The sequence below is a fragment of the Eutrigla gurnardus genome (genome assembly GCF_963514095.1).
Source record: "Eutrigla gurnardus genome assembly, chromosome: 12".
Taxonomy (NCBI): domain Eukaryota; kingdom Metazoa; phylum Chordata; class Actinopteri; order Perciformes; family Triglidae; genus Eutrigla; species Eutrigla gurnardus.
In genome coordinates, this window is record NC_139926.1 from 15980488 (window position 1) to 16001179 (window position 20692).

Genomic DNA, 20692 nt, shown 5'->3' on the forward strand with positions numbered 1-20692 from the left:
TTTTAAAATGATCATCTTATGTATGGCAATAAAAGGGTGGTTTAGTCCTCCATAAACGTACATATTTCATTTGGAGATGTAATGCGTTACCTTGGTGTATGCAGTGCAGATCAATGAGCAGAATGCAGGAAATGGCTGGGATATCCCCGAGAGAAGTGAAATGTTCTTTCTCTGGTCGAGGCGGAACTGACAGTTATTATATCATATGTTGGATGGATGTTAAAAGATATTAATTATATGCACCAAACACATGTTTTTCTAAATACTAGAAATACAGATTTCAACAACTTAAACAAAAGAAAACCACTTTCATCAAGTTACAGCAACTATTCTAATGATGCTTTGTGTATGATTTTAAAAACTTAAGGGAGATAAAACTTCTTCTTTTTTCTGTCTGTCCAAAAGACAGGGGGGCTTATAATTAGCTCATAACTACTGTTCTTGTGTTAGTGTCTGGGTCTGACTCATAAATGAAGATAATGGTGAATACTAAAGATGGTGGGTTATTGTTGTACAACACATGTTGTGATTGTTTTTTCCTGATTTTATATACATTATACAAGTATTTTGATGGGCTGTATACTGTTGTTGTCAGAGACAAGAGCATACCTGTGCAAAGCTCTCGAGCCTTCGGATCCGCCCATGTCGCTTGTCAGGTTGAATCCACGGTGTGAAAATAGCTCGATGATTATTTAAGTATGGAAAATTTACCACAGAAAAAAACAAAACCCCGCACAAACTCGGCTCAGCCCCGTGTGAGTATGCGCGCGTGTGTGTGCGCGCGCGCGCGTGTGGGGCACTGGTAGGCTCAGGGCTGGGATTTTAGGTTAAATATTCAAAATGGCGGACGGAGGAGCAGCGAGTCAAGATGAGAGTTCAGGACCAGGTAATGATTACAGCATTTTACATATTCATACTCATATTCAAACTGCGTTACTCGCAATTTATGATAAACGGAGTACAGATGAAACGCGGATGGACGAACAGATCGGGATGATATCCAGCGCCGTTGTAGTTTACACACTAGCTAGCCAACTGTAAATTGACAGAGGAGGAAACGAGCTATTGCAGTGCGATGGCAAATTACACGGAAACATGCCTCCCCCCTTTGTGTGATTAGACGGCTGTACGCCGCTACATATTCATACCTCTGTCGACAAATACGATTTAGCATATTTTATTAGTAATCGCATACGAGACTCTGCTTCATATCGGACACATTTAGATATTTCACTAACGCAGTCTGATGTGGAATGAGGATGCTAGCATGCTAGCGTTAGCTCGGCTGCTAGCGCTTGGCTTTGTGTTGATGCACACACACCGAAGCTTTTTGAAAGAGGTTTGCATATTCATTTTGGCGAGCTGGGGCAGTGGCTGTGCTTGTTTGTTTTCAAGTGGTGTTTGAGAGGGAATTAATTAAAAAATGGAGCCAACCTGGCTTGTTTTTGTTGTTGTTGTGCAATACAGAGTGTCGGCTCAGAGTGCTTCAGCACGACCTGGGTTTTTTTCTATATAGCAGAGCGTTTTCCCCTCAGCCTTTTGTGCTCGGCGCAGTGGAGCCCCGGCAGGCTTGTTGTGTTATTCATGCGGGCCTGCCCGAACCAGAGTGCGGAGTTCAGCACATCCCATCGACCGACGAGGAGCTGGAGCTCAAAGAAACTGCACGTCAACGCAACACTTTGATGTCGATAGTGACCGAGTGTGTTAAAATAAAAACGCGTTTAAACCGCCTGTCCCCCCCGACTGGCTAACAGTTAACTAGCTAACTTACCTCTTATAACTTTGCTCCAGTCGTTTAGACGTTAGCGTTTGTTTCGGCGTAGAGGATTTTAGCGGGTGGTTGTTATAAATGTTGCGTCTATGTGTTTTGCTGCATCGCCAGTGTTTAAGTTATGACTACAGTTTGAATAAAGTTGAGTCGAGCAGCTTTTTTTCTAAGTTGTCTGGTGCTGCTGGAGAAGTGTTGATCCATCTCATTAGAATATTTAATTTGTTTTGTTTTTTTATTGACTGAGCCGTTTTGAAAACTTTGTTCATATCTCTTAAGGCTTTCGTTGTTGCGGGAGTTTTGTCTGAGTCTGTCTATGCTGAATACAAAGACTGTACCTGTGAATCCCCCACTCCCCCCCCACCCCCCCACAAGGCACGAGGAGGGGTAGTGAGGCCCACTTCCGGAAAGCCACAATAATAACAGGCAGGACATTCTTACTATTCACTCTGCCGGTTTCATGGCCGGGCAAGACTCAGCTTGATGGCACTTTCCCCCTCCTCCTCCTGTGTAGTTTAGTTTGCCACTTAGTTTGTTTTAAAACAGCCAGTCTCTTGTAGTAACTTTACAGGGAGGAGGGAGGGGGGCGTTTTTGTGTCACAAGAATATTTTAAGTCACAGTTAAAGTTGCTTTTGCTTTTTAAAAAAAACACCAACAAGGTAGATGTCTATGACTTACTGGGGGCCATGTTGTCTATTGTATTCTTTGCAGTGTCGGGCTAATGCCCTTGTGACATGCCTGTCTTTGCATGAACAGAGCTGCAGTTTCTTGTGTTTATTCCGTTGCTTTGTTTTAATCATGATTTTTTTTTCATCTCAGGGCCCTACAAGTGATTTAGATTGTATCCCTTGTGATACAAACATATATTCATAAATTCCCACCCTCTTTAAATTGTTCTGATAAATACAGTGAAGGTATTGTAGTACAGGCAGTTTTGTGATATGCTCCAAAACAGTCATGATACTAAAATTATATCTCGAAAAGGTGTTTGTTAGCATATTGTGAAATACAGTATGTCCACTGTCTGGAAATATTCTCACTTACTAAAAATATATAATGCACTTATTAAACTTGGCTACTTCGAGAACAGACAAGAAATAATTCTGTCATCCTCAGACTTTTGGTACTTTTTTCTTTCTTCATTTAATCAGTTTTTTTCAGTTCCACCCTCATTCCAGCCTTGTAGTTTCATCATGAATATTCATTGATGTAAACACAGTTGTTATGAATAATGCATCATTCGCAGTAATACATTCAGGACATGCCATCTCTCAAAGTACTGAGAAGGCCTCCATGAAGGCTCTAGTCAGAAAGCTTTTCCACTGTGGAGGAAGAAAATTATAACTAATCAGTGCTGTGTTGTGTGCTCAAAACAGATAACTACTTGTTCCTGGTGATCTGTATTGAGAGTTGCAGAATTGTAAATATAGCCAAGTAAAGAAGACATTTGGCTAAAGATCGACCATTATCTGAAAATAAACCTAATAAAGACTTAATGCTGACTTGTTGGGTTATATTTAAGGATATACTGTAGCTAGTTACAAGAAGTGAGTGTACATGAGGTAATCTACAAAATACGAGCCTTTCAGGAAGAGGTCATTTTGATTGGTGGATGCATTTGCCCCTATTAAGATCACTAATACCTACTACCAGAATTTCATGAAAAGTTATGTTACAAACATTTTCGAACATGCTTTAAATATTCAGTCCAACAAAAATGTTCTTCTGCACTTGCAATAATGCATCATCTATAAATAAATTAACGTAAATGTTGGAGAATCTCAGTAAACAGCCAGTGTATCTGGTAAAATCTAAAAGTAAAGCACACCACACTACATGAATAACCAGCAGTCAATGCTAATATCAGCTGTAATATTGGGAATTGATATGTGGATTCAGGGAAGACTGCATGCACCATCACACTAGTAGTGAATCATGGCTAGCCTCTGCATGTGCTGTTATGAAGTTGAATATTCCTACTGGCCACTCCCTAGAAACCTCACTTTAATTTAGTTAGAGTTACATTTTCCACCCAGCCTATAGACAGTTGACTAATGACCACCCAAGAGATATCACAGGAGCTTACAGTGGTGTTCGCTTTATTACCCCTCATCAAATTACACTGCACTGTATTTTCTTCATTCGTGGCCTCAGTCCAGTGTTGCTATTTGTACTGTCTTGTCAGAGTGCATTGGTTTAACACTAATATTAAAATCTATTTAAAATACTTTGGGTATTCATGTTGGTTCTACTTGCACAAGGACACTTTCGATTGTTGGGTTATTAATTCCCTCAAATTGAAAGATTATCTGTCGTGACCATACATCCCGACCGTCCCAATATCTGCTTAGTGCTCAGACTGGTCCAGATCAGGAAAAGTGGTCTTGATGTATTCTGTGTTTAAGAGGATGAATATAGGTAGTAGGGCAGAATGTGGATGTGCTAATTAAGTTTTGCTCTGTCTCATGTTGAATCTCTCCGCTCACATTAACGGCTCTGAAGAATTCAGCCAGCATTCCCATATTACAGCGCTAATGAGATATCTATTTAAAATGTTCTTCGCAGGATATTTGTGTAATGCATTGTTCCACAGCAGGCTTTTGCAAACCGTTCAACCAAGTAACTACATGTGTTGAATTGCACTGCTGATAACTGCCTTTGTATTCGCTTATCCTGTTTCTGTATTAATTTGTTTACATGATGTGATTGTCGAGGAGGTCAGAAAGACGGACCCCTTCCAGATTCTTTACACTGATGTGACATTTGTATGGACCTTACAGTGGCCATCTTGGTAAACAGTTGGCTGGACTTTAACCAAATACTGCATTTTTTGAAGAGATCAACAGTGAGAATGGCAGTAATGTAGTGCTTGTTTAGTGTGGATTCTCATTGTGTGAATTGTTATGGGCAGTGCTTTCCAAATAAGACTGCTTCTGCAGAACCAAAACAAGAGAATGCTGTTTTTAGGTAAAGCTTCGAATGTGAGGATTAGGCTGCTTTACTTGCATGTGATAGTAAACTTAATATCTTTGCGTTTTGGACCTTTGTCAGGCAAAACTAGGCATAGGCACCTTGGGTAGACATTTATCATAGCCTTAACGGATGATCAGGGAAACAATCCGAGATTAATTGATCTGTAAAAATATATATAAAATGGTAGTTGCAGCCCAAATCCATGTATTTGTGTGAAGGAGGGATATGTCACATAACTAAGATTACAAATTGGTGTCAGGCTGATCTTGATTGCATTGATTGTTATAATAATGCACAGTTGTAATGCCTTAAAATAACTAATTTGAGTGAGATTGTTTGAAACCGGGGAAGCATGTGAGCAGGAAAAATGCTAGGTTCTGCAACACAGTGGTAGTAGTACAGCATTTTCTGCTTTTCTGTGATCATTATAAACTCAATATATTTTGTTTTATCTGAATGTGTTGAAGAAAGTAACAGTTTTAAGATGTCACCCCTTACATTTTTTAGACCAAGCAACAGGCTGACTAGTCGATAATGGCTTTTTTTTTTTTTTTTTTTTTTTAGATTTAGCCCTGTTTAATAATGTCAGATAACCTCCTATTCATGATTGGTTCAAATAACCTCATTTGGAAGGAGAGTAGTGTTGGTGATGGGGTAGTTCAACTCATCTGATAGGACAGGAAAAAAGGTTGGGAACCACCACTGGTTTCTTGTTGTTCGTCATGTAAGTACACTGCTGTTTACAAACAGCTTCCAACATTGCTTAGTGACTGAGGACTTGCCCCCCATTGTCCTCACAATGCTGATAAAGGTCTGTTTGTTTTCCTTTCGAAGTGTGCTAACGCTACCATGCCCGGCTCAGCTAGTACGTAAATGCCTTTCGCTAGACAGCGGCATAAGTCAAGAAGTTGATTGAACTTAATGCAGGAGCAGTTGTTGTGGATTAAGTTGGTAAGCCCCTTCCCCTGTAGACCACAGTACGGCCATGTCTTACTGTCCAGTCATTCTGATTGACTTGACGCCAGTGCAGCACCATAGCAAGGATTTTTCCCTGCTGTAATACCTCTTGGAGTATACTGGAAATGAATTTAAAAGGGCTCCGAGAAGAAATACTAATGGAATGTAAAGCTAATCTAAATATGCTAATCCCCAAACACTTCATAAACATAGACGGCAACAACCCGCCACCCACTCTCTGTAGTTGCTCGCTAAGGAATGCTTTAGCCACAGGGGGTCCTGCAGTAATGACAGGCTTGTGGTGGATTAATGTGGAGTTATTTATTTCCGATTGAGCGAGTCCCCCTCCCACTCACACCCCAGACCCCCCTTTTGAGCAGTTAGGCCCAGTCTCCATGACTCCTGGAGATACTCTGAACGAGTAGTCTGAGACGTTCTATTATTGCAGTCTTGCAGTCAGCCTTGCTAACATGCCCACACCACCTCCGACAGGCCTCACATTGCATTCTGGGATGTCTTCAGCCCTTTACCTGCTCTTAGCTAATTGCTTTTTAGCCGTGCACTCGCACAATAATTGGTCTTGTGCTGCTGCCTCCCCTCCCTGTGCTGCGCCAAGTGCTAGTTTGAGCACTTTTTTTCTCTCCTCTCTGTGTCGTCCTTATTCCCCTGTTTTTTTATCGTCCTCCAAAAGCCATCCAATTAATATGCTAATGAGCTGATAAATATTTATAGGGGTTTAAATTATGCAGAAAGCTTTCAGAGCCCGGTGTGAAATGCGTCGCTCGCAGGACTTCAAAGCCTTGCATTGCTAACGAGGTAGGGGCAGATTTGCATACGGCTTTAATCAGCTGAATACTGATTGTGCTTCATTATAGAGTTGGAGATCGGGTGGGGGGGAGTTGGAGGAGGCCGCCAGCTGCACTTGTCGTTTGTTTCATTCCAGCGAGAGAGGGAGAGGTTGAACTTTTTCAGAAGTACAGACAATCTTGGCACACGGGAGCGGGAGAGAGTGCAAAGTAGGCACTGCAAAAGAGAGAGGGGCAGAGCTTTAAGGAAATAAAAGAGTGCGGAGAGATAGAGGGAAGGAGAGCTGTTTGCCTAAACCCTGTTGGCTTTCCCAGTGTGCGTATCCCAGTGTTGCTCAGTGAACCGTGTGGTGGACAGTGCCACTGTGTCTGTGTGTAGCTCTGGTTGTATTGAACTCTGCTCACCGCTGACCAGTCGAGAGTGAAGAGAGGGGGGTGTGCGAGGAGGAACAGAGTGCCGGACGCCCTGTCGGTGGTTTTTGCCCCGCAGAGGCAATTTTCCGCGATAGTTTCTGCGACCATGCTGGAAAACACTGTTGGAGCAAGAGCGGGTGAGTTTTTCAATGAGGTTGTGATGAAACTCAGCTGGGTTTTTTGTTGTTGCTCGGCGTGTGAAATGGAAAAGGTCAGTCTGGCACCCTTTGCTTCAAATGCTCCTTATAAGATCTTATTTTATTCATGTGATCAGTTACGTCATTCTTACTGTAAACACAATTGGTGTTCGTGAGTTTGCTCGATAATGTTGTATGCCACTATCAGTTGTGAATGAGACAGAAATGCTACTGCAGAATGCGTAAATCATGCATTTATGGGATACACTCACAAGTGACACAAATGAGAGCCATCCACAAATCATTGAGACAGGGTTGTTATGTTTTTACCGACAGAGGGTGTGAGTTTTTTTTCTCACTATCTGTCTCTGTCTGGCTCTTCCAGATGCTAAAGTGAATAATCAGTCAGAAACTACTAAATGTGCAATGGAAAGTGGTGACGGGAACACCGGTGAGTGACCTCCAGCTTTTTTGTTTCTTTTTTTTGCTTTTTCTTTTACTGGATTTAAATCAAGCTGTGCAGAGTTCTCATTCAACAGGTTTAAAATGCACAGCCACAATTTACATGTCTGCAGTACGAATCAGAAAAAACTCACTCATGTCCACCTTTGTATTGTTGACTCATACGTTGTTAGCAGTCCTCTTTGTCAACTGAAGTGTTTACCTTACTGAGCATAGAGAATATATCACACTAATTTGCTCTGTCTCAGTGATTCTGTGATACAAATGATTGAACGCAGAGTGAACATTGTAGATTCAGTGCTCATCTTGTATTACTATTGTGCAATGCTGAATTAAGTAAATATTAATGCTTGACATTTTTTGTAATCCCATAGTGGTGTTAATATTTAATTCTATGATGATGATGATGATGATGATGAAATGCACCAACCTGCTTTCAAACAAATGTATGCAGCTGTGAAACGACTTTGTGCTGTCACATAAAAAAAAATGCACCTGACAGCCGTTTGTTCTCCTTGTGTGCTTCTAGATTCATTGTAGGCTTCTAGCATTGTGTTTCTCATTTTTGTTTTTAACCAATAATGGCATAAATAATCTTTCAAGTTGGACCACAATAAAAAGTTTTCTCTGTTCCTCTGACAGCACCTTTCATTTACTGTTTTTCTGTCCCCAGGAATCCAAATCAATGGGTTCGACTTTCAGAGGCAGACGGTGCCAACCACAAGTGCAATCACTAATGCACATGCACAAGCCCTCCTCCAACAGGTAACTCGTGATGCACACCATCACAAACTTTACCTTTTGTGACTTTTTGTTGTCCTGTTTTAGTGGAAGCGGCAGTCTAAGTGATTTTCGGTGTGCAGACACTCGACATTAGTTTTACAATGAAATAAGGTCTGAAGTTTGAACAGAGGTATGCTCATCTGCACTCAAACATGCACAAGCAGAAAGAGTTAATTTAAATGTGCCAGGCTCTCCTTGTGTCGCCTGGCAACACGGCAGATTAATCAACCCTGTATGCTAATTAGCTGCTCTGCGGTTGCTGGGAAACAGATGGCCGAGAATATGCAAATCTATGCAGAATTTACATGCACTGCATAACAGTTATTTTAATTAGCATCTCAACTCTCCCCTCCCTTTCCATTCACTTTCCTCGTCTCTGAAGGCTGCAGCACATTTAAATACCCACTTTCTCACTTCCTTTTTAATTCAAATTCCTCTCCCTGCTCAAAGACTAAAGGCTCATTCTCAGAAAGCCACTCAGGTAGCACAGAGATTTCATGTTTTCTTGTTTTTTTAGCGTTGTCCTTATTTTTTATTTAGACTGTTCCATTTTGGTATGAATTAAACATCCGTTCAATTAGCTTTCAATAAAACATTTTGGATGTTGTTGTTGAATTCATGTCAAACTATGACAGACTTATTTGATGAGAGCTACCACATGATGTCAACAATGCTCAGTTACACCTGTAGGAAGATTTATTCTAAGCCTCCCTCTTTGCTTCACTTCCACTAGTCTAAGTTGGAAGACTCGAGTGCTCTTCCGACCTCCGTCCAGCAGAGCGTATTGCCTCAAACCCAGCTAATGTTGGCCGGGGGACAGATTGCAGGAGTAAGTGGCCTGTTGCCTCATTGCTTTGAGTTAAAACCTAGTCATGCATCTGGGGTGACACCTCAACATGATCAGCCTTCGCTATAAGAATGGGTGATGAAATGATCGCTTGCCCCGATTCTGTGGCTTCTGTGTCTGCCTGTTCATGCCAGTGTTTGTTAGGCTATGCCCAAATTCTTCCATTACAGAAAATGGAGGGATTGGTTTGGACATAGTCTTTATGTGTCAGGTCAACCACATGACACATTCCATATCCATCCATGTTCTCCCAGAGGCCATGCTGTAGTCGAGAAGACCGGCCGCATTGAATGCGGTTTCTATTGCGGGAGTAAATGTTTATTGTGCATGTGGATTTGAGTTTAAACATGACATCAACATGCTCATTTGCACTTGTGCCTCCGCTCAGCTGCATGAGTCTTCTCTCCATTTGCCTGTCTGCACTCATATTGGTGTTGCCACGATAACAAGTTTTAACTAGTGCTTTGATACTTTTGTGAAAAATGTAATTGATTGGAAAATGTAGATAAACAGTTATAATTACTTTGACTTAATAGCATGATAGTAAATCCACTTCAGTATTGTCTAAGCATGAGATCATACAAATTGGAATAATAAAGTAAAGGAGAAATTGGGCAGAGCTGCAGACTAGTTCATGATGGTAAACTGGAGCAGCAGTTAAATAACTGTTGGCAACAGCATTAAGTTGCATGATGCAGTCCACCTTTTGTTGAGAATTGATTTTATTGCATTTAATGAAGAAGCCAACATGTCAAGACTAGTGTATAAAATGTGTCACAAAACTTTTATGCAATGCAATATCCCGCTGTGATATTATCCTAACGTTTGATACAAAACTTTTCATGGGTATCAAAGCCAAAACTCACGTATTGTGACAACACTCACTCATCTGATCACTATGATATAACATAAAACTGATTTGCCTAAACGCTACTTACTTTCCCTCACTTTTCCGTTTCCCCTTTCTCTCTGACCTCCTGTCACTACTGCGTCCCTGTGTCTCTCTGTCTGTCCTTGCCCACCTTTCCCCATGTCTCTTGTCTCACTCTTGGCTCTTCAGTTGACCCTGACCCCAGCGCAGCAGCAGATGTTGCTCCAGCAGGCCCAAGCTCAGCTCCTGGCTGCAGCCGTGCAGCAGCATTCAGCCAGCCAGCAGAACAGCACCACTGGGGCCAGCATCTCGGCCTCCGCAGCCACACCTATCAGCCAGCTGCCCCTGTCGCAGCCCATCCAGATCGCCTCGGTAAGACCCACTCACCCATGTTTCTCTTTCTGAAAGGTTTTGAATTAAGCTGACTCTAATTTAGATATTACATTCTGTTTATTTGGAATTATTTTCACAGTTTGTGTTTCAAGTCAACCAGAAATTGCTATGGTGATCCGTGATCTCCATATTTTTGTGAAACTCCATCGAAATGGGGGGAAAAACCTTTGCGTCAGATTTTTTTTTTTAACTCAAAAAATGAGGAAATTAACTTCTCTTCCATTTATGTGGTTGTTCTGTTTTTCTGTGGCTAAACACAATACTTTATTATTCAGACATGTGAAGAGTGGATCTGTAAAGAGATGCATTTCCTTGCCTTGAACAATAGGTGGCATACTCCAGGTAGTAAATTGTATTACAGACACAAAACAAAACTGTGGAGATGAGGCGTTAGTTTCTAAGCAATGCAGGACTTACACAGTATGTCATTTCAACTTGATTATGAAGCACCATGAGAAGATTAAAGCTGACAACACAGCATTATAATAACAAATACATGCTTGTTATTGACAAGTTTTTATTCTGTGTTCAAAAATAAATCAAGACAGTTTACATCTGGCTTTATAAATGTAAAAGGGATATGAATCGGTGTGTGTGCATGTGTCTGTGTGTGTGTGTCAAAACTTGGAATGTGTGACTTCATCGTCACAATGCTGTGGAGATGTGCTGTGTTATAACAGCTTATTTATCTGCATGAATTAATTTGTTATTTTTTTCTTGCAGCAGCTTCAGCCGCAGAACCTAAGTATGCCACAGTTTGTTCTGTTGCAGCCTGGCCACCCAATTGCCACACTACAGCAGCCCACTCAGTTCATCATCTCACAGCCAACGCAGGCCCAACAGGGTGAGGGAAACACTTCAGTGTTTGATTTACATGCAGAATTAAAAAAAAAAAAAAATTAAAATCCACATATTTGATTGTTATTGAAGCATTATTCTTTATCTTGACTCCCATGTCTTTCACACTGTAGGCATATTGCACCCCCAGAGTCTTCTAAATCTACCTCAAAGCCAAGCTAACCTCCTGCCGACTCAACCAAGCATCACCCTTACAACCCAGGTTGGTTGCAAGCAAGAAAATGTGTTTTGGTTATGCTGGTGTTGCTTGAATCACATCACACAGCCAACATGTCTATGTTTCCTTGGTGCATTTCTTACCACTTATATTCTTCTACATTTCCCCTTTGTGGTCTCTTCTTAACCCCAATAACGATCACCTTTTTTATTTTGCTGCAGCCTGCCACCCCAACCCGCACAACAGCAGCCACACCTATTCAGACCCTGTCCCACAGTCAGACACCCCCAAAACGGCTGGATACTCCCACTATGGAGGAGCCTAGCGACCTGGAGGAACTGGAACAGTTTGCCAAGACCTTCAAACAGAGGCGTATCAAACTGGGCTTCACACAGGTGTGTGTGACACTCAATAGACTGATTGATCCTTACAGGTTTATTGATTGTTAGATTTGCATTTTAAAGTATTTTTTCCTTTGGATATTCTCATACTAAGTAGTAGTAGTGTACATAGTGATGCTTGACTTATATTATAGGTGAGCCCTTGCTCAATACTTACTTTTTTCATCTGTCTTTGTCTCTCACCAGGGGGATGTTGGCCTGGCCATGGGAAAGCTGTATGGAAACGACTTCAGCCAAACTACCATCTCTCGCTTTGAGGCCTTGAATCTGAGCTTTAAGAACATGTGCAAACTTAAGCCATTGCTGGAGAAGTGGCTCAATGATGCAGGTTTGTCTCTGAACCGACCCGAATGAAGGGTGGAATGCTTTGGTTGCTCTGCATATGGATTCTTTGTTTTTTTCAAATCTGCATCGGGCAAAGGGCAGTGTGGGGATCTGTACAGGGCCTTGTCTTTACCTCTCTTCCCTTCCTTTGGGTCGGTGCTGTTTGTGCAGAGAACCTGACATCTGACCAGTCCCTGTCCAGCCCCAGTGCCCTGGGCTCTGGGGGCATGGGCATAGAGGGGATCAACCGTAGACGGAAGAAGAGGACCAGCATTGAGACCAACATCCGAGTGGCCTTAGAAAAGAGCTTTCTGGAGGTTAGAAACAAATTTTCCTGACCTATTTATCCAAGCAGGGAAATTACATTTTAGCTTACTGTTAAGTATTTGATCAAGTATTTGAACATAGCAAACTATATTAAAATGATCAGGTTATAATGATAATAGTCTACTCAGTGCTCACAGGGAATCTCTTGCTTTTTGTCCGCTTCAAGCAGAACCAAAAACCTACCTCTGAAGAGATCACCATGATCGCTGACCAGCTCAACATGGAGAAGGAGGTGATTCGGGTCTGGTTCTGCAATCGCCGGCAGAAAGAGAAGAGGATTAACCCCCCGAGCAGCGGAGGAGGCAGCACCCCCATCAAAACTATCTTTACCCCCAGTAGCCCTTTGGTAAGGATGGGTGCATGCACAATTAAGTGATTCTTCAGGGATTGTTTTGTAGATTTTTGCAGTCTCTGATTTGTTTCAAGATCAATTTGAAGATCAGTTAAACTTTTATTTGGAAGTTTATCATGAGGAGTTGGTTCTCAGGAATGGACTCCAATGCCAGAAGATTAATTTTCTTTGTTTGTAGCTGTAGCTAAATGACACTCTTTACACAGAAGCTGTGTCAATCCTCCCTCTAATCCTGTCTCAGGTGGCCAGCACAGCAAGCCTTGTGAGCAGTCCAACTATTAACACACCCACCACTCTGACTGTAAACCCAGTGATGCCTCTCACCAGCACCAGCGTCTCCAGTTTGTCTTTCACAGGTGTGTATATGGATCTGCTGAACGTGTGTTTTGCTTTTCATGAAAATGTGAATCCGATCTCGCATAGTAATCAAATTCAAGGTTCACATTTATTTCTTCCCCACGTTCCCTCAAAGGCACAACAGTTGGAGCCACCAACACTGCATCGGTCATCTCCACTGCACCTATAAATACTACGGCCAGCTCTCCATCTTTAACCCTGTCGCCAGCCACCATTCAGTCCATGACCGCAGAGAGCAAAGCCCAACACACTCTCAGCCATATACCGACATCCATAGCCACCACTTTAGGGACGGGTCAGGTGATGGTGTCGGCATCAGGGCTGTCTGCGGCGCTGCAGGGTGCCCAGTTACCCACCAGCTTTGCTGCTATGGCTGCTGCTGCTGGGATCAACTCAGGACTGATGGGAGGAGCCCAGTTCACCCCAGGGTTAGTATAGGTTATGTTAAAATAAGGCCTCCAATGATTACGCCTGTGGCACTATGAAAGTGTTCAGGTGTCTTCTCTATTATTGTCATTATATATTATATATTAATGGCTCTTCTCTGTGTCCAGGGGAGCCCTGTTCAGTCTCACTGGTGGCCTTGGCGGTGGACTGAGTCCAGCCCTAATGAGCAACAGCACCTTGGCTACCATTCAAGGTGCGTATCAATAATAAAATATAAAACCTTATGGGTGTGGCTTGAATTATATATATTATTCAGGCCACGCCCATGAGGTTCATTAAGAGAAAATGACATCCTCCTGATAAAGTTTGAAAAGTCCTGCAGTGATTAGATTTTTTTCAACCAATTTATTTATTTTTATGAGTTTACGTTTTTTAATCATAAGGCACCACACATGCATTGAAACAGATCTTCACTTTTCGCTCTCTGTTAAAACACATTGACTTTTCCATCTCTTCCACAGCTTTGGCATCAGGTGGCATCACTTCTCTGGATGGCGGCAACCTGCTGTTCGCCAACACTTCTGGTGGCAACATGATGACCACACCGATCTTCCTGAACCCCCAAAACCTGTCACTGCTCACCAGCCCCCCCCTCAGCCTGGTGTCCGCCGGGCCGGGGGGGCTTCAGGTCACTGCTGATGCTCATCATCAAGTCACCTCGGCTGCTGTGCCTGTGCAAACCTCGACCATTACCACTGCCTCCAAGGCTCAGTGAAGCACCCTGATTTAACGCCCTATTTCTTATATCGTGCACTACTTTCACACCATGTAGGGAATAGGGAGGTTGTTTGATTAAGGCTCTGTGCTTCACTAACCACCCCACATTCTTTTCACTGTATCTATCATTATTTAATCCTTTTGCTGCCACCAAAAAGAAAACAACCTCAAATGAGGTTGAGGTTGACTATTTTTTTTTGTTTGTTTTTAGTTAGATTACTGTCTTTTCCGTTATGATTCTTGGATGTTGTTTTCCCACAAACAGATGGACACTGTTGTTGGCTTGAGCCGCTCCTCATTAACCTTGAAAAGTGTCCAGGGAGAAAAATATCCTCTGAACCATCAGGCTGTTCACATTTTTATATATATAAAAACTAAAAATAATTTATATATATATAAATTATTTTTCTTTTAACATTCAAACTAAATTCTCAAACTGATTTCACAATATTCATCACTAATGGGGATTTGTCTCACCCCACCTTTAGTTATCTCTTTGGGATTTCTTTCGACGTAAATCATATCAAAGTTATATTGTAGAGACTTTTTTCCCTTTAGCTTTGCAGCCTTTTTTTTTTTTTTTTTTACATTTTCAGAACTTTGTAAGTCTAATAAGTTAAGATTTAACTATCAATTTGTAATCGTGGTTATAAGGCTTTAAAAACAAGTAATAATTGGCCGATATAAAGGTTATCATTGCTTTAAGGGTCAGAGGGACGAGATGTGTCTCTCTGAGTCTCTCTTTCTGGAAACACTGAGTTTTACATTTTGCTGTGGCGGCAAAGTTGCCCCCGCACTTTTGTAAAATGATGGTCTCGGTGCGGATTATAGACACTGATAGAAAACGACTGAAAACATTGCGTTGAGAGCTTTATAAAGAGCTGCAGACATGCAGTCCCGTGTCTGATTGTGGGTAATTTGTTTTGGATGGTGGTCTGTTGGAAAACTGTACATTGTGTTTGGATTCAGAGTTAGAAAATGTCTGCATGTGTTGTCTACAGCTCAGGCAGATGCTGGGAGTTCAGTAACTGCATGATCAAAAAGGCTCTGCGGCTGACTGGTCAGTTTTTGAGGTGGACTAGTCAGGGGGCATGGTCATCATACCAAATGTGTGGTGGCATTGGCTAGATGGGGTTATTGTGTTGTTTTTATTTTATTTCTTTAATAGTAGTACCGTCGTATCTACTTGTGCACAGTATCTGTACCAAAAAACTGGATTGATGAGCTGCAGTCTGCCTGTTTTGGGAGGAATGAAAATCTGTCTTTTTTTGTCTGCAGTCATTTGACTGGCTTACGTACTTTAAGATATACCAAAAATATTTGTTAAAATAATTGCTGTGTGTAGTCAGTGTAGCTTAGTCGAGTCAATATATTTATGAGTACACAATCTCTCTTCATTGTCAACAGAATATAGAAATGCAATATTTTGATGATCATTTTCCAAAGATGACCTTTTTTTTTATTTGACAAAGTATCTCATCGTTCAACAGTTTAATTGGCAGCAAGGCTGACCAAACAGAGTTTGATTGGCGGGTTGGGGCACGAGGAAGTATTTCCTTTTACTCTTTATCGTTTGTTTTTTTTATCACCGGGTCCCTGCCCCTAACACCTGATCCCGGTTATCATTCAGCCATTTGATGGCTTTGTTTTCCTTTCAGTCTGTTTTTGGCCATTTCGGTAGCAGTTTTGGACTTTTCTGAAGCATAATGGGAAAGTTTGTTTTTTTGGTTTTGTACTAATATTCAGCCATAAAACAACAGCTTGAACCAAAGGGGTTTTCCTCAGCAGTTGCTGTGCCTGTCCGAGCACGCAAGTTGCCATTCACACGATCTCTACTCTCCGCGCTGCTGACAAATTATTTTCTCCTTCTCCCCCCTCGGTCAATACCGGATATTCCTGATTTGGTGCTGCTGTATGAGGATCACAGAAACTTAGCTTTAACAACTTGCTGCCTAAACTCCTGGTGGAGTCGAGCTGTTGAGAGTCCCGCATGCTTTCCTATAGCTTTTTGACTGCGTCCTGTGAAAATCAGGTTTTGTGGTTTGGACACTCCTGTATGGAGGGCTCACTTAAGTAAATGCATAGAGCGGATCATCAGATAACCACGCCAACGCCATTTTGAACCAGCATGCTATAAAACGATATGCTGCTCCCTAAATCTGTCCATGGACTAGTTTTAAAAACCTAAGCTGAGTACTGTTATATGCTACACATTCAACAAAGCCCCGCATAAAAAGTAGCATTGTTCTGCTGCTTCCAAATAACAAAATGAATAACCACCACAATGACTAAATCACTGAGACTGTAAGCAGTGAAATCTGTCCATGTTATCCTCTTGTGTACTTCGTTTCTGTTGAATTACTTTGACTGAATATACCTCAGCAGCACTTAAACATAAGGTTCACCTTTAGGCATTTCTGTGTATAAAACAGTGTAGAATGTATAAGTACTGTCTGGCTTGTCATTCAAAGTTTATACTGATGAACCATACATAGGAACCATACATAAAAGGACAACCTACTACTGCTATTTTCTAGTACTACTATTTATGGGGTATTTCCAGGTTTTAAATATTATTTTGAGATCCTTCTTGCCAAAGTAAAAGCCTTTCTCTTTGCAGCTAGGCGGGTGTCTGGCTGCTCACGTTGCTGGTTTCCCCGTCTTTACGGCCACAATGGGCCTCAAGGACTCAGTCCTGTTTCAGTGCTGTTTGTAATTACTAAAGAGTTGATCATGTGCTAGAAAGATGAACCAGTTGCCATCGGCACCGTAGGATGTGACTGAAATATTTATCTGAGGAAAGAATTAGAGAAACGATCTTTCTTAATTCTATACATATAAATATATATATAAACACATGTAAGATATTCATATTTTATATTTGAACCAGTATGTTATCAAGACTGAATGTAGTGTTTTTTCATGCTTACTCGAGAAAAAAAACCCTCCCCTAAATCCTCCTTTTTTATTATTGCAAAATAGCAATTTTCTTTTTTTTTGAAAACTGACAAGACCAAAAACTAAGAGAAGAAATCTGCGACCACGCCTCGGTGGTGCGTGAGTCACCGACACCTGCGCCTGTCGTCTATCTGCGAGGTTTTTTTCAACAGAAATAGTTCGTTCAGGCTGTCCTGACTCTGACGCATCTGATCTTAATGTTTTTTATCGTTTTTTTTTTTTTTTTCTTTCGAGTCGTTGTGGACTTGTTTTGTTGTGCTGTCTTTAACAATCATTTGCTTTTTTCTTTTTTAATATTACTTTATGCCTTTAATTGTTTTGTATAGTGTGAGAGGGCAAGATCACTGGCTTTCTTAGTTTGATAAAGAAGATTAACATTATCATTTATGCCTTATTGTTACGTAGAAGACATGAGCATTGTAGCATTGTTTTGTGTGTGTGTGTGTGTGTGTGAGAGGGAGAGCTTGTGCATTGAGCTCACCTGGTGCATCGTTTTTACTGAAACAAACAGTGTACTTCGGGCATTTTGGAGCGTGGGATGATTATGTTGCCACCTATGTTTTTTAGGTGTGACAGGTTGAGGTTACCTGTGAGAAAAGCTTTACAAATAATTCCAGCAGGTGAGTTTGTTTGTGTGTGTGTGTGTGTGTGTGTGTGAGAGAGAGAGGGAGAGAGTGTCTTATAAAGAGACTAGGGAGGGCGGTCTACATACCTTTTTTATGGTGCATTTTTCCCATCTTTCACCAGGTGTTTGAGAGTGATTTTAAAAAACGGTGAGACATGAGAGTACTTCATTTTGTTTTTATCCAGAGAGAGGGGGTCTCGACTGATTAACTAAAGCCTTAAAGCAAGCCAATTTATGGTCCTAGTTTAATAATATATCTCAATAACTGTCAGCTGACAGTCTTTTGGCCGCTGGCTTTGCTTTAATGGTTTGGTTTCATTACGTGACCCGGAGATTTCAAGATGCTCTTGCGGATCAGCCATGCATCGAGTTGTAGTTTGTCGACCCACCACACTGGTTTGCGGGTTTTTAACATTGATAAAGGAAGTGTGGAGCCCCAGTTAAGGCAAAAGGAGCTGTTGTATACCTCATTTCTAACTCAAGACTGAGTGAAACCTGCTTTAATCTACTTATGAAATAAATTTTAAAAAATGTAAAAAAAAAAACAAAAAAAATATGAAAATACACAAACTTGCGTCAGTGGAGAAGCCCGTTCATACCTGCACTTAGTGAAGGGTTGTGGAAAAAGGCCACCACAAGGTGGAGACAGAATACATACTGTACTAGTACTCATGAATGTCTGCTGTTTTTTCTTTCACAATTTGGTGTTTTGTTTTTTATGCTGCACACTGATGTATTTTCCGCATTGGATGGAAATAATTTGTATCGTGAGATTTGAGTTTCTTTTAGTATATTGTATTATTTACTGTCAGCTAAAAGTTCCTTTTTTTGTTGACAACCCCTCCATGTTTGAACACTTTAAGTTTGACAATCCTGTTTTTTTTTTGTTGTTGTTTTTTTTTTTTAAGTGTATTATTTTTCCACTCTGACCAAGTACAGGTATGTACATGTCTTCCCACACGACGGTGTGCTGTCGCAGCCTACTCTCGCTATCCTGTGGTACCAACATTAACCAAAGACTTCTAACTTGATTGTATATGACACCTGCTCGGCCCAATCCCCGCCTCACTTCTCAGCATCTAATCCCGGCTGCACACTCTCAATCGAGTCTTCGATTCATCCGTAATGATTTTGCTTCTTCTTTTTTTTTTTAAAGTTTTGCAGTGTTTTGCATGTGAATGTGTATCCGCTCCAGAAACACTCCCAGCCTCTTGTGGGCTTGGCGGTTTCAGTGCCTGTGGGCAGGGATCGGGGGGTGGGGGGTGGGTGAACAGGGGCTGAGCGGGCTTCTCCGACAAACACAAACCAATCTGGTGGTAGCTGGGTGATGTTTGTTAATACACACTGAGGGTTAATCCTGTGCACACTGTACATGCTCAGGACTGTATGTTTTGTCTGTCTTGAGCGCTGTTGCTGGGATGCTTCTCTCTCTCTCTCTCTCCCTCTCTCTCTCTGTCTCTCGCTCTCGACCTCTCTGTGGTAAAAATGCTGTTCCTGCCTCTCACAATGTCTCTCTGCCTCATCATCTGTACACTGTATAGCCCAGGACATTGACCCTGTTGTCTCCAGGAATACACATCCAGCAGTTGATAAAACTCACTGCTGTGTCCCTCCTCCTCCTCTTCCTCCTCCGTTTCCCCCCTCTTCTGCTCTTTCCTTTGACATCGTCTCTTCACTACAGACTCTGATCAGCTGTGACACTATGCATCATGGTCCTTCACTCTGCATGGACTGTGTCCCTCCGGCTCAGACCTCTGGCCCGCGGGATTCAGTGACACTTTGTTTAATGCTTTACTTCAAGTGAGGTTGTAGGACCTCGCAAGCGCTATCCCAAAGCAAAAATCCAAATATTTAACTTTTGACAAATGCAGATACCAAAGATATCTCTCTGTCCTGTGTCTTTCTCTGTTTTTTGTTTCTTCTCCCTTCCACCCTGCAGCATGTGTATTAAGAGACAAACCCAGCACTGGCTTTAGTCCTAGCCTCAGTAATTCCAAAGCTAGATGTATATTTTGGTATATTTCTGAGAAATACTTGCGTGAAAAGCGTCTGTTTCTCATTCGTTTGTTGTAATCTCCTTTTTCTGTCACAGCATGGAACTAATTGCAGAACTGTCTTACTCTTGGTAGGTTAAAGATATAGTATTTTTGTATGTTTTTTTGGGTGTGTCATATGTGTGTGATTATCAGTTCACAGCCCAAGTGACCATGGCTTTCAACAAGGGGATAAAAATGAGAAAACAAACAAAAAAATTGAGAGAGACCGCCAACCATGTACATATTACGTCTGTGTATCTCCAGAACTGCATTCTGTAAAACATTTACTACTCGCGTGGAAGCTTGGGCTCATCTAAAGGAATGTGTTCCTGATTTACCGGTATTTCCCTTTTTTTCCTTATTCCGCAGTCTGATAATTGTGTTCCCAGAACTCGAATGTAAAGAGTCCTGGTTTCCATCATGGACAAAAACACTGAGGGATACTGCTCCGATTTGGATACAAGGAAAAGAAAAACTAACTTAAAAAAAAAAGACAAAAAAACTGCCTCCAGTCATGGCGGCGTAGAACTGAAAGGTTGTGTAGGAGTTTCAAGTATGTGAATCAGGATACATAGTAGATTTTGATGCATTTGTCTGCTGTATTTTTGTTTTGTTTTGTTTTTATACACATATAAAGATAATCTTTTACTGTAAATGTACAGTTCTCTTTTGTTGTAAACATCATTAAACCATTTTCCAAGTGTTTTGACGTGCTCTGTCT

At 41.4% G+C, this 20692-nt stretch overlaps 2 protein-coding genes across 11 annotated transcripts in view; one reads left to right on the forward strand and one right to left on the reverse strand.

Moving 5' to 3' along the window:
- tmtops2b (teleost multiple tissue opsin 2b) overlaps window positions 1-20692 on the reverse strand; it is a 206600-nt gene that overhangs the window by 38107 nt on the left and 147801 nt on the right. The gene's annotated exons all lie outside the window — the stretch shown is intronic.
- On the forward strand, window positions 818-20674 carry pou2f1b (POU class 2 homeobox 1b). 10 transcript variants are annotated; one of them, XM_084022865.1, is made up of 15 exons: window positions 818-886; window positions 7442-7507; window positions 8192-8283; window positions 9035-9130; window positions 10209-10391; window positions 11136-11256; window positions 11384-11472; window positions 11649-11822; window positions 12015-12156; window positions 12324-12469; window positions 12646-12825; window positions 13073-13187; window positions 13304-13616; window positions 13743-13828; window positions 14097-20674. In XM_084022865.1, exons 1-15 carry the CDS (start codon window positions 841-843, stop codon window positions 14348-14350), a joined length of 2103 nt encoding a protein of 700 aa, XP_083878991.1. In that variant the 5' UTR covers window positions 818-840; the 3' UTR covers window positions 14351-20674. The 10 variants fall into 10 exon arrangements, with proteins under 10 accessions (XP_083878991.1, XP_083878992.1, XP_083878987.1 ...); XM_084022866.1 differs by having other exon boundaries at window positions 12649-12825; XM_084022861.1 differs by having other exon boundaries at window positions 12015-12155; window positions 12314-12469.

Bases quoted from the DNA above. Each gene is read 5' to 3' on its own strand.
- pou2f1b (XM_084022861.1), top strand. From the start codon at position 841: ATGGCGGACGGAGGAGCAGCGAGTCAAGATGAGAGTTCAGGACCAG. The intron at 13,188-13,303 runs GTGTGTATATGG...GTTCCCTCAAAG, and splicing joins CTCCAGTTTGTCTTTCACAG to GCACAACAGTTGGAGCCACC. The intron at 13,829-14,096 runs GTGCGTATCAAT...TCTCTTCCACAG, and splicing joins CACCTTGGCTACCATTCAAG to CTTTGGCATCAGGTGGCATC.